Source organism: Aphidius gifuensis, linkage group LG5 (genome assembly GCF_014905175.1).
Source record: "Aphidius gifuensis isolate YNYX2018 linkage group LG5, ASM1490517v1, whole genome shotgun sequence".
NCBI classification, from domain to species: Eukaryota; Metazoa; Arthropoda; class Insecta; order Hymenoptera; family Braconidae; genus Aphidius; species Aphidius gifuensis.
The window spans coordinates 8,986,961-9,001,869 of record NC_057792.1 but is presented as its reverse complement, the minus strand read 5'-3'; the positions used below and the strand labels follow the sequence as shown (position 1 = coordinate 9,001,869).

Below are 14,909 nucleotides of genomic sequence, written 5' to 3'. Positions count from 1 at the left end.
CGATTTATACGATTATTAATTACACGATGGGGTTGTTTGACAATTCAACTGATTCTGACAGTTTTTTTTTTCCTCAAAATGGCCACAAATGCGTGCGCAACTATGATGGTGAAAAAGGACACTTTATTTTCAACTGAAAATCCCTAGGGTGTTTTTCATTTGAATTATTTTGTTGTAAATAATTATAAATAAACAATAACCTCGATAATTAAAAATAAAAAGGAAAATAATTGAGGAACAAATTAATTCAAATTACGATGCTTTGATTTATTTTTCATATTTATTACCAAAGATTAAAATAAAAAATCTCTGCATTAAAATGACAGATGCAGGTTATGTTTGTCATTTTCATAATTTCATACTTTATTGTTGATGTGATTTGTTAAATATCAAGTTTTGTTATTTATCTAGCTGCTCACAAATATTTTAGTCTATAATTCAATTATTAAAATGTTATTAAAACCCGGCATTAATTAATTTATTTTTAAAACGTCAATCACACAAAAGCTGATCTCAACTTAGACAATTCCACACAATGCCATGTCGTATACCGAGGCACACGAACAAGACCGAGTCTTACCGATAACACCCGAAAATCAAATTGTTGTGCAGCACGGCAATTCGGCAATATTTGCCTTGAAACTGGACAATATTTATTGAGCAGCCGAACAAATATTATTGATCAACACAACAAATATTATTGAATGGTAAAAATTGTTGTGCAGCTAAATAAAATTTGTTCAACGATACAATGAAATTTGTTGCAGCACAACGAAAAGTGACAGGATAGGATTCCATCTCTAGTTTGTTGTGCTCTCACAACAATTTTTGTGGTTTTTTTTTCTCAGTGTAGAAGAACTCAACAAATTAATATTTGTTTTTCGTGGTACTTCAAGTGAATTATGTGCTCCAAAAGCCCAATTCGCAGTTGTTAATGTTTTTGATTTTTCAGCAACGCAATTTGATGAAGAGAAACTTGATAGTAGATGCAGATGTTGATCTTTACTGAGATATTTTAATATATATATAATATTCAACATCAAGTATTGATACAAAAATATTTAATATTAAATACAGTATACATAACATTGTTATTCAGTATACAATGATGTCTATGATGTAAAAGGTTTTATTTTATTGTTTATAAACTTGGTGAACGAATATAAAAAACAAAATGATTTTTTATCGAAGATTAGATTTGCTTACTCTCCATGTTAACTGTAGCTAATTTTCCATTTTCGACTTCAATATTATCACGATGTACATCAGTTAACAGATTGCTCTGACTGTTGAGAACACTTTCAAAGGCTCATAAATTTATTATTATCTAAAATACAATATAAGAATATTGTAATAAATGAAATATAGAAAATAACAATTGAAAAACTATTTTTTTTTTCTTTTTGAAATCTAAATCAAGGACAAGAGCGAGATGGAACTAGCGATTACACCTTTTTTCGATGTGCCATGCCATCTTACATGACAATGTAATTCTATTTGCTATACATTAAGAAAATGTAGATACAATCAATGAAATACATAAATGAAAAATAAAGTTTATAATCAAGTTTTTTTTCTTTTTTTTTCTTCGTTTATGTATTTATATTTCAATGAAAATTTTGCAATTCAAACAAAGTCTAGACTAGCTAGTATCGATTTCATCTGCAAATAATATATTAATTATGCATTCAGAATTGAAAAAATTGATTTTCATCTATAACTTGGAATGATTCTATTTCACAAAATTCTTTTAGTAACACGTACAACGGTTTTCTGGACAATCAGAATTATAAACAAGACACTTGTCCATACAGTAAACATCAGCACCTTTTTTACCTTGAAGCTCACCGATTGCATCACATTGATCACTATAAAAAAAAAGTGAACAAATGAGATTATCTTTTGATAAATATTATTCGTATGATATGGAATAATGAGAACTCACGGGCATTCACAAAAAAGTTCTGGACAATTTGATGGATAACGAAGACAATTAGTCTGACACCAACTCTTCATGCCAGCAAAACGTCGTGAAAACTTTGAGGGTAGACAAACTTGTGATGTTATGACAAGTGGTAAAAGTTCATTAGGCGCTCGATAATCTTCATAGTAGATTTGGAAAGGATTGCTAAATGGTTTAGTAAATATTGGTGGTCTACCCCCACTGCTTGTTACAATATTAACATCTGCACAATTTCTAAATGTTTCCGGTCGTCCACAACCTACTGCTTCAGTTCCATTATCACAGGTTCCCCACATATTACCTAGAAAATCATTCATTTAATTATTTATTTAACTATTGATTTATTAATTTATTTAAGTTTTTGTAAGCCCAATAAAGTAATCTATTAAACGGAGACGAATTATTTCAAACAGTAAATACTAAGAAATTGCAGAAGTTAATTATTTCAGGTAACTTCTCATTACTTTGTCATTAACGAAAACTGGTATTTTCAATAAAAAAATTTTCTTACAGCCATGTTTCTTTTATGGAAAAATACTGTGTAAATATAGCAACATTTTTTTACCAGGGATTAAAATAGTTAAGTTCACGGAAAATATGATCGGTATACATAATTTATAAATAATTGATTGGTAAAAATTTCTCGTTTACGAAAAGACTGATGGACTGACATCGGATTTGTTATCAACAAAGAATTTATTTTGGTAATTTAAAGGCTTGAACTCAAATGACTAGGGCTTAAAAGGCTATATGGTCGATTAAATTGATACAATTGGTATTTGGTTAGCTGTAAGTCATTTAATCTCAAGCCATTTCAGAAAATGATTTCGTGACAACGAACTGATTTGGTTGAAAAGAAAAGAGTTTTAAATTGACGAATAATTTCTTTTACTCCAAATAATTAAATTTCTCGATTTTTAGAGACCAAAAGTGCGCTACCGGTATATTCTAAAAAAAATATCAGTAGCGCACTCGCGGACATATTCGAATGGCGTATATCTAGGATACCTTTTTTTGTGGGGGTAGCCTAAACAATGACTTTGCCGTCTGAGAGTCAGTCAAAGTTTAATCAATGATTGATAAACGTATCTCAGCCGTATAAAAATCAATCAATGACCAGATATCATGCCGTGGTCATCGAAAAGTCAGCCAAGCATTCGGTCGCAATACCTGGCAAAAGGCATTGGTCATTTATGGATCAGTCAAGGCTTGGCCAAACAATAGCCATTTAAGATCAGCCATGGCTTGGCCAATACTTGGCAACCATGCATTAGCCATCTATGTCTCAGCCAAGAACTAGCCAAGGCTCGGCCGTGAATCGAAACCATGCTTTAGCCGTACAAGAATGGGCCTGTCGTTTACCAAGTATATACCACAAATAGTTCATGTCTGGCTACCGATCATGAAGGGCCATGCATGGGCGTGTTGTGAGTTTTGGCAACTCCAACATGGGAAACTTAAAAACTCATAAGAAAACATTTTTATTTTCAATTTCAAGGTTTGACAGAACTTTTTTTCTTCATTGAGGCACTTTCTTCTAAATTTACTCAACACGCTTGGGTTGGTTATTATCTATTTTCTATACGTCTTTCGTACGATACTTCGCAGTGTGTTTAACCCCCAATAAGGTGAAAATTAAAATTAAAAGTCATTGTGATATATACCTGTATAATAATTCCACTGAATAACACATTGTGAACAAGTAATGAAAGGTGGCAATGTAACTTTATATTGGAATATTGCTTTTTTCTCGCTGTCATCTGGAATGACAAACCGTATATCTTCAGTACCAGACAGGTAAAGCGGGTGTTTATCAAAGCACTTTTGTGTTGCTGGTACTTTAGGGTCGTTATGAGCACACAAATACATCTCAAAATATCCTTGATGATTGGCCGTCAGCTCAACTTCTATATCAATATCCTAAAATAAACCAATGATGGAAAAAATTTCAAAATAGTAATCAATATAATCAGTAATAAAACTAAAAATAATTCAGAGTTAGGATTTTTTTTCACTGAGGGGTTGTTCAGTCGTATTTTGGGTGGACAAAAGATTTCCCAGTGAAATCTTTTACATCATGATTTGTAAGATTTCTAAAAAAAAGAAATCCCTCGCATGATTTCAAAGATTTTACTAATTGTAAAGATTTCTGAAAATCACAAAAATCATTGATTTTTAGTATTATTAAAAATAAAATAAATTTTTTGAAATTCTTCACCTTCACCTTCTATATGTAGTAGAATAGAAATGAAAACCTTCTTACTGCACAACTAAAAATCGGTGTCATTTGTCACTTGATTTTCCAAAATCATTATTTTTTTAAGATAGTAACTAGATAATTAACTTCCCAGCACCCGTATTCAGAGGATGTTCTCATTAAGGCGTTTTTTTTCGATGGTGGCGTTTGTGAAGCTTTTCTATGTGAAATCTATATAAAAAAAATTTTGTCACGCGCCATCAGCGGAAAAAAAAAGCCCTAATGAGAACAATTTTGCCCCGTGAATACGGGTGCAGCAGTCCAATTCACAGGGCAAATTTTTTACAATTTAGGGCTTTTTTTTGCCGGTGATGGCGCTAGTGAATTTTTTTTTATATAGATTTCACATACAAAAGCTCCACAAGCGCCGCCAGTGGAGGAAAAAAGCCCTAAATTGTAATGCCCTGTGAATCGGACTGCAGGCAGAAATTGAGCATCCGTTCGACGTCGATTCGGAGTCGAATTTTGAGCTTGGGGCTCGATCCGACGTCCGTATGTATGTCGGTTTGACGTCGAAACGTTACGCTAAAATAGCTCGGGCGGACGTGGGAAATCGAGTTCGGATCGAAGTCGAGAAACACTCGGTTCGACGTCAATGAAAGAAAAAATATCCTTTGTTTTTTACTTTCCACTTTGTAATGTACTTAATAACAAAAAAGGATAAAGGACCTAAAAATTCGAAAAAAATATTGTAAAGTCTACTAATGAAGCGTCCTCGATTAAAACATTGTCGGAATTGATCGGTCGATATTTACAATCGGACCCTGTGAGAAAATGGAAATATTAAATCTAATAAGGCCCAAAAATAAAAAAAAATAATGATGATTGCTTTTGGAAAAAAAAATGGAACATAATGAGCATCTTAAAAGCCAATTCGATCCAGAACTTTAATTTTTATCGTGAAATAAGAAAAAGTCACATGAAAAACGAAAACATAAGTGTCCTACGGAACACTAAAAACTTGACCCGTTAAAAACTTCATAAGTTAAAGTCATATAAACTTATTTCTTTACTTTATATGAATAAATATTTACATTTTCATTTTAATAATAAAGATCTTCAATCACAAACTCAGTTCAAGATCTACTTCATAAAAATTATTTGATTGATATACTCGATTTTGAGCTCGAAAAAAAAGATGTTGCTAAGAAAATAGTGTATAAGGCAACTCAACATAAATTAATATTCTCTACTACAAATCAAACTATTCTCCGTTAGAATTCCGATTCTAACGGATGACTTAGAATACACGGCTATTCCAACAACGGATGTTGAAAAATTGTTTTGAATCACTTAAATATATCGAAAGAAACTCAAGTTGAGCGTATCATCAAAATATATAAATTTTCATTTTTCATATCCCCATAATTCTTTTTATTCCGAGGGGCCATTCATGCCCTGATTCCGTGACACCACGCCTACAAATGTAAACAAATGAGTGACTACACGTGACTACGTTGACTACATATGACTACGTTTGGACTACACAATAACTACTAACATATGAGACAATAAATAATGATAAATATTAAACATTTTTTTTTCTTCCATATGATAATTGATTTGACGGCAAATAATAATATTCAAGATATTTTTTAATTTTTTTTATTTTAAAATCATGAAAAATTTAGTATTTGAAAATATTTTATGTTACAAGGGCAGTGAGAATAATGTGTGAATTTCCAAAGGGTAAGAGGGGTAGTGCGTTTTTTGGAAATTCACACATTATTACCACTGTCCCTAGTAACATAAAATATGGTTCGTTACATGTGCCCAATCAGAGAGCCCGCTCACAACTCATTTGGAGGGGAAACACTTGCCAAGGCTCGTGCTTGCCCCTCCAAATTCGTTGAGAGCACACTCTCTGAGTGGGCACTTGTAACGAAATATACTATATTGTCTATTATAAATTTTATCTTAAAAGTATGTTTTGAAATTACAAAACAAAATAAATGAGTACATCTATATTTCATTGAATTGAATAATTATTTACTATTTGAAATTGACTACGATTGACTATTCAAAATTGACTACGGAAACATGTAGTCAAAAATTTTCGTTGACTACGCTGATTACACTTGACTACACCACGACTACGACTTGACTCGCGAGTCGACTACGAGTCGAGTGACACCATGACTACGTACATGAATGTTTATTATCCTCGATTTATTCATTTTACTATGACTAAAAAAATATGGAAGTTTGAATAAATAATACTTAATTATTTATAAATCTATAGATGGATGTCCATGTTATTTCTAATTCATTAAAAGAAAAATACTGGAATGTTCAAAATACTTCGTTAAAATATTTACCTGTCCAACAACGTAGTGTTTAGTTATAATACCATTGGCAAATTCACCACCTCCTTCATGGGGTCTTGGCTCTTTCATATGATATGCATCACCGCATATTCCACATTTGCCTTCATTTTCAACCCATTGAACTGACGAATATAAAAATACAAATTTATTATAAGCAATCTTGAGAATATAATCATAAAAGTACGGTTGCGTGACTCAAAAAAAATTTTATTTTGCCCTCTAGGCAGTTTTAACCGTTACTCAAGACCCTTGTTCTTTCCTTCTCATTACCGAAAATTACACGCAATTAGTGTTCAATAATAAAAATGTAAAAAATAAATAAACAAAAAACACCATCAATTTGGTGGCAATTACTTGAATAAAATTTCGAATTTCTGAAGGTTTTCTTTCATTATTATAAATTTAATTTTTTCTTATTTCGTATATAAATGTAACGTTTTATACCTGCATAGCCACCGCAAAATAATTCATTATCATTGTAATTAACAGGATTTTGAAAGCCAAAGCGCCACATCGCATTTCTAGATGGTGGATCCATAAGTCTTCCATGGCTGATAACTTTTATAATCTAAATTTATATAGAAAGCAAATTCATAAATTACATGGATCAAAATAAATATAAATGTTTCCATTATATCGGTTATTATTTCGACTCCGGACAACCGCAGAAAGCGTAAGTTGGAATTACCTACAAAAAAGTACACTTAAACTTTGTTATACCATTAAAGTTTCATCTAAATGTTGTGGCTATTAGAATAGTATTTCACCATTTTAGAATAATCTAATTCAGCTATAGGCTTTATTTACATATAATATTCACCAATAGTCACTCAAAATTTATTCAGCAAGTTTACATAAACTGCCGAATTGAAATACAGTAGTTTCTGTAAAGTTTGCTTCTCCGCTAAAAATATGAACTACATTATTCATTCTTTTATTGAATTGTACATTTTTTTTGTAGGGAATTTCAAGTACTCTTTTGTTATTATTTTTTTTTTTGAATTGCAAGTTTCCATTAAAAGACATTAATATTTATTATGTTAACAGAATTTATAAAAATTGAATGAAAAATTTAAACTCACTTGTGGAAGGAAGAAAAATCCGAAAATGATAAGCTTACTTCCAGTATACTCCATGGTGCCTGGCGAATAAGTTCCACTCACTTCTAACCGGACCAATACGCCCGGTGGTCAGCCAAGTTATCTGTGTAGTAAATTAACATCCTCATGATTCGATCACCTCCCCAAAAGAAGACGAAAAAAAAAAAAAAAAAAAACAAATTCATAAGACATAAGGCGTGTATATAAAAAAAAACTGAATAAATATTCAATCAATATATCTATGTAAGTAAGTTGAAACCATTGAAACCGTGAATTTATTTTTATGACTCATTTGGATTGATATCAATTTGCGTAATCAATTTGCTTGACAAATTGAATAACGAAGTAAGAACAAATGGAAATTACAGTTGCTCTCCCAGACGCGAGTGACCTTGGCAACGAGACTCAAGGCTTTATTCTACCAAATATGTATTCGTATATTGCTCAGAAGAAAACATTGTTATTTGGGTCAACAATTATTATTTTTTATCTGTAAATAAATTCAAGTTAATTCTTAAAAAGAATTATTTTTTTATTTTTTTAAAATTAAGTTTGCATCCTTTTTGTTTTTTTTTTTTTGGTTTACCCATTTTTTACTATTTGCTGAATTGTTTTGCAAGGTGCCTTGAAACTTTTACGTGAGGTGTGAGACATAATTTATCAGCTCAATAAAAACATCCGTCGAGTGGGAGTGTTTTTTGTTCGAATAACTCATAATGAATAACAATCTGAATAAAATACGTCAACCTTTTAATGTATACGTATATTATAATTCAATTTATTCATGAGATATGATGATCAGGTTCTTGGGTCCCATTCATTTGCATTCCATGACTTCATTGGCTAAAATTTTTTATTCATTTTTTTTTTATTTAACATATTTTTAGTCATCAAAGATCTGGTTTGCCTTCGATTAAGGTGATAGACCTCAAAAAAGAATAAATCAATAGTATGGTCATTTTTGAGATTTTTTTATTACTAAATTTTTGTTTATTTTCTTTTATTCAAATGAAAAATATTATTATTTTCTAATGATTTATTCCTTATATAGACACTAGTTTTTTTTTAATACTAATTTTTTGAAGTCTAGAAGTTTCAAAGTCTCGAGAATATTCATTTCAGCTTGTACCATAAGTTCGTTTATCAAGAAGCGATGAAAAATAGACATGTTTTTTACGAAAAACAAAGAAATTCGTACCAGCTGATGTTGGTTAATTGTTTTATTTTATTAATTTTTTTATGTCAAAACTATTAATAGTGAGTATAAAATCAATACAATACATATGTCTTGATGATAATGATTATTACTCTATAATGCTTTTTTAATATAAAGCTCGAAATAATTCTTGTAGAACCGGTGAACCGATAGTTGGATAATATGATTTTTCAAAGTCAGTAGTATGATTGCCATTATATGACGCACTAATAATTCAGTAAAACAAAATTCGATGAATGTCTATGAACTATGACACTGTACTTATATTACGAAAAGAAAAAAATAAAATAAAAACAAATAAATAAAAACTAAAAACTAGCTTACCGGTGAGCGTTGAACGTGATCGGTATTATAGGTTTAAAATTCTTCAGCTTGAATTATTTTTTTATATTAATTTTTCAATTTTTTGAAAGTAAAAGCCTTTATGTCCAGTCAAGTGCATTGCTGCAGTTCGAATGCGATGTCAAAACACTGAAAAAACAATTCAGAATTCCATTCAATTTTTGTGGCACCGAAACGCACACTACTGGGAACCAGTCACGTCCAGGACTTGATCAACATGTTATTCTGTGACTCCACCTTTTTCTTTCAGTCATCAAACACTCCCAATTATTTGACTTTATTTTTTATTTTTCAACTTTATTCTTTCAGATTATTTATAACTTTCGTATTTTTCGGTATTTTTTCACCACGAAATTCCAAACTTTTTATTTTTATGGCAATTTTTAACTGTTTGGAATTGACTGGCTAAGATTGTGGAGAAGGGGAAGAAATGATGGGTTAACGTAGAACAAAAGAAAAACCAAATAGATAGACATCAATGACTAGCCTTAGAGGAATCCAAGTTTTTTCATAATAAGCGTAGGTGAAATTTCAAATCTTCAACTACCAACTATTGTTTTTTTTTTTTATTCATATTTTTATCGTCATTTTTATAAGAAAAGTTTAAAGAATATTGTACAATATTTTTTAAACCGATTCGAAATTGAACAATTTCTAAATATCAAAATCGGTATTAAAATCTAATTAAAAGTTATACGACAATTAAATAATATTTATCAACAAATATTAAAAATTAACATTTAAAAATGTATAGAGTGATTATAATATCTAAAAAAATGTTTTAATAAATTTAATATTTAAAAATATTGAAATTACCTTTCTCAAACTGCATAATTGCCTATATTGCCTGAGTGGCAGGCTGCTCTTGTTACATTGTCTCTCGAAAATAATTCAAGGAATTAATTTTTTTTTTTTACGTTTTATTCACGATGAAAACAAATTTATATAAATTTTATTTAAAAATAACACCATCATAATATATTTCGATACGAGTGCACATGCAGAGAGTATGCCCACAATGAATGTGGAGGAACAAGGATGAGCATAAGTTGTGAGCGGGCTATCACTGATTGGGCACATGTATCGAACTATATTTTATGACACTAGGGATAGTGGGAATAATGTGAAAATTCCAGAAACAAACTACTCGCACTGCGCTCTAGAAATTACCACATTACCTACTGCCAAAAATCATAGGTGAAATAAAATACGGATAATAAATCGATCAGTAAATTTGTTAATATGAGGATTAAATGGTGTTATGAACCTTACTTTTGAGCAATAATTAGTTAGATCGATGGTCACACCGGGAGTGACGAATAAGATTAAAAATCAGCGAGTATCTGATAACCCAATGCTATCAGATCATCGATTTATTCAATTTGAGCTGACTACAGCGACATCAGCGGAGAGTGTGCTACTTCCACAACCCACGCAGAGGCAACCGGCATGCATCAGAAGACCTGACGCTGGAATGCTTATAAAGCTCTAGAGATAGAAATTGAGCAGGCTGTGAGGATGACTAAGAGGGACTCCTGGAGAAAGTTCTGCCGAACGCAACAACACCCAAGAAAATGATTGTCAGGTACGGGTGTGCAGCAAATGACCATTCAGACTTCCAAGGGGAGAGTACGCCTCGGACCGAAGGAAGAAATCCTGTTAGAAAAAAACTTTCCTAGGTATATGTTGAAACCACCATGGTGAGGCGCCATGATTGGGAAACAGCGTCCAATGTGGTAACCCCAAATGGAGTTAAATAGGCGGTAAATGAGTTTGAACCTAACAAGTGCCTGGGAGCAGATAGGGTACTCCCGGTAATGCTCCGAAAATCAATGCACTAAGAGCCTTTAGAGCATTACGTCGAGATATATACCGAGGTGCAAGACGAAGGTGTCTATACCCAAACCGGGAAAGGCGGATAAGGAACAACCCAGAGCGTATAGACTGATCAGCTTCTTCCATGTTCGAGGCGTTGGATAGGTTTGCAACAGATGAGATACAGATTAGTGGACCTTGCATGGTCTACAGTTTACCTATCAGCTAGGGAATTTGGTCGATGCGCTACTCCATAGGCTTGTGGATATATTTATGGATATAAAAAAGCTTTTAACAAAATAGAAGTCACTGATATAGTGGCAAATAGGCTGTGACAGTGGGATCCTAGGGGGTGTCTTATCTCTGCCGCTGTAGTGTCTAGTAGTAGTGGATCTGGACCTATTGTTTGGTAGAAGAAGACTTGGCAGGTAGAAGCCAGGAGTCTTCTAGAACAGGTCAGGCGCTGAGTGGCATCACAGAAGGTTAACTCTTACCGGTGCGCCGGGGGCATTGTCTACCATGACCAGTTCGTGACAAGACTGGCAAGGACTGGAAGGGAGACTGGCACTATGCTTGGTGAACTAAATGCGCTGAGTCCCACTTGTAGGAGCTAGGCAGGACTACATGAAAGAAAGATACTGCTTTAAGGAGGTTATACACAAATTCATTGCGGGTGTTGCGGGGAGCTTCTGACGTCACAGTCTCAAGTGAAACTTGGCTACACTGTAAAATAATAAAGTGTAAAGCGCCTGCGCCCCGTATACAATATATGGGATTGCGGGTATGTGTGTGTGTTTGAACATGCCATACATTGCCACATCTAATTTTTGTAAAGTTTATAATTAATTTCTCATTAGTTGACCGATCAACATATGAAAATTTTTCGCGCAATTAATAAAACTCGGTTTCTAGTATATGTGTGATTTTTTTCAAGACTTTTTCATCATTTTTTCTATCCGAAAAAAATGGTTGAAATCTCCATAAGAGCCAATGTTAAATATTATTTTCAATAATTAATTAAAAAATAACTAGATCAATCTTGGTGAAGGGATGATAAGAGAAATTAGACATATAGGCAGCGCAGAATAAAGTAAGTTCAGGCCATGCTCAGATTTCGGTGCCTCCAGAAGCATTTTTCTGAACTGGAGGAGATAATGAAGCTTTCAATGTGTGCGATCTCAGCTTTTCGGAATTCCACTTTATAGAATGACCATTGTCAAAATTATGATTATCAGCAAATATCTTTACCTGAAGCTCAAGATGACTTTCAGCTTTTGGGTTTCAGTTATGTTTACGATTGAGCTGAAAAATATTATGTTTTTTTATGATGTTTTCTTTATTGATAATGTCTAAATTATTATTGTAATAACTTGTGGATGGTTCAGTTAAAGAGAAACATTTACTTCTTGTCTTTTAATTACCGGTATTCCCGATCTTCAAAATATTTTGATAACTGGCCACCAAATCATGTATCAAGGCAAAGCTAATCAAAATCTTATTATGCAGCCCTCTGCACAACATTACAAGAGATCTTATAGTTGGTAGGCATAACTTTTTTTTTTTTTTTTTATAAAAACATCTTTTACCAAAATCAAATGATTCCAGATCTATCTAGAATGTATGCATTTAAAAACATATGGCCTTATAGTAGAAAATCTTACGAACGGGCAATAAGAAAAAAACTCAAACATTAAAAAAGATTACATCGTTCAGTAACAAAAACGATCAATAATCAGATTTAGCGGAAGCCAAACAAATAATTCGATTATTTTTATATATTGAAAAACAAATGATTCATTCTATTAAAATAAATTATACATTGTAATGAAACAAAAATCAAGAGGCACGGTAGTGCCTCGCGTCAAGTATGAGAAAAAAAAAAAAAGTGGGAGAAACGAGATTAACTACCGTGTTTATATATTATCGACACAAAGCTAACCCTAACCCTCCAATTTCTCGGGAAATTATTTTAAAATATGATTGATCAGATAAATATATTATGTCTTCTGATCATTTTATTAAATCAATATCAAACTTTTTATTTAAAAAAAAATCAGATTTTTTAGTTGTATACTTTTTTTTTAAACTTTAAAATCAATTTCAGAAATTGAGGGTCTGGATGCAATAACACGTCGAGCGCTCGAAGTCAAGAAAATGCTATGTTGCTGTGGGTGGAAAATAAGAAAAATTAAAATTAAAAATAAAATACAGTCGTCGATAAAATTAAAAAGTACATATTTTTCTCCAAATAAACTTTTTATATAGTAGTGGTTACGAGATAAAAAATAAAAACGAAATTTTTTTTTTTGAAAAAATACTTTTAATCATATATCGAGACAACAAAAAGTAATAAATCGACTTGAAAATTTTGACTGTAACTTCATTATAAGCTACCGATTACAAGTTATAGCAAAAATTTTTATTCATATTGTTTAATTTTTGATATATGATTATTCAATGTCGAGGAAAATTCGGTAATTCAATGAAAGTCAGGAAGAAATATTCAAAATTAAGTAACTTGTCGTATGGCAATATTGTTTGGCAGTATATCAAGAAGTTTTAGTACTGAATATTTTAATAATTATTTACTGAGTTATTAATTTAACAACAAATTGCGAGCTGCCGTTAGGGCTATGTATGTGATCGTCAGCCTCTCGCGAACGCGTATGTTCGCGCGTTTGTATATCCATAAAAATACAAACAGTATACGCGCAATTTGTTGTTAAGTAACTCAGTTAATAATTAATAAAAATAATCTGAAAATTTGTAAAAAAACTTGATATACTGCTCAACAATATTGCCACTGACAAGTTACTCATTTTAAATTTCTAAAACTCTTTTTCATTCAAGTTAGACAGTAATTTTTCCTCGACATAAATATTATAATAAAAATAAAACAATAATTGTGATTTTAATCGGCCAGCATAATGAAATCAAAATTTAAAATATTAAAATCTCGAGAATTATATGTTAAAAACATTTTTAAAAATTTCGTTTTTACCACATCTCATAAAACAGTATCGTAAAAAAAGTTTATTTGAAGAAAAACATAATATTTTTAATTTATCGACGACATGACGACCCAATTTTGAGCCGCTTGAACCACAGCAACACTCAACGGCCTATGACTTCGAAGCGCTCGGCACGTGTTATGCCCATCCAGACTCCCAGTATTTAGTTTTACTTGATATTTCCTGAAAAACTCAGGGCACTCTGACAAACATTAAAAACCAAAATTAAATCAAAGCATTATGGCTTCCAAGTCCAGAGTAATTCAACAACCTTATAAAATAAAATGGAGCAATAATAGTAGAATGGTGTGAGAGAACCTTTATTTATATCAGTACAGTACAGTATTCAATATCGCAGCGATGGTGCGCGCGCCATATGCCGTTGGGATATGGGCGCGAATCCTGCTCATCAGGTGTGCTAATGTACTAATATACAACATACACATGTCTGCTGATAAACGTGACCTTTTGTTTATACATCCTTTTGTCTTTATCGTGCCTTTGTTTCTTGTGCCTTTTGGAATATATTATTTGATTGATGTGAAAACTATTCTGTCTTCTGATCATCTTATAAATTAATTGAAACTTTTTAATAAAAAATAAAAACAGATTTTTAAGATGTATACTTTTTTTTTAAACTTCAAAATCATTTTCAGAAATTGCGTTTTTCTTGAAGATTATTTAAAACCTTACTGCACTCTGACAAACATTATAAAACCAAATCAGATCAAAGCAATATGGTTTCCAAGTCCAGAGCAATTTGACAACATTATAAAAATAAAATTGTGCAAGGTCATAGTAGATGGTGTGGAAAACCTTTATATTTACTGCAGTATCCAATATCGCATCGATGGCGCAAATTAAATAATGATATTTTA

At 31.7% G+C, this 14,909-nt stretch overlaps 1 protein-coding gene across 2 annotated transcripts; it reads right to left on the bottom strand.

Annotated features, from left to right (window-relative positions):
* Positions 1-1,223: 1,223 nt before the first annotated feature.
* On the bottom strand, positions 1,224-9,724 carry LOC122857524. Of its 2 annotated transcripts, none has more exons than XM_044159730.1 (7): positions 9,188-9,724; positions 7,630-7,786; positions 6,992-7,115; positions 6,539-6,669; positions 3,628-3,883; positions 1,946-2,264; positions 1,224-1,868 (listed from the first exon to the last, which is right to left on the bottom strand). In XM_044159730.1, the coding sequence occupies exons 2-7, from the start codon at positions 7,681-7,683 to the stop codon at positions 1,751-1,753; spliced, it is 1,002 nt and encodes a 333-aa protein (XP_044015665.1). In that variant the 5' UTR covers positions 7,684-7,786; positions 9,188-9,724; the 3' UTR covers positions 1,224-1,750. The 2 variants fall into 2 exon arrangements, with proteins under 2 accessions (XP_044015665.1, XP_044015664.1); XM_044159729.1 differs by having other exon boundaries at positions 7,630-7,750.
* Positions 9,725-14,909: the final 5,185 nt, after the last annotated feature.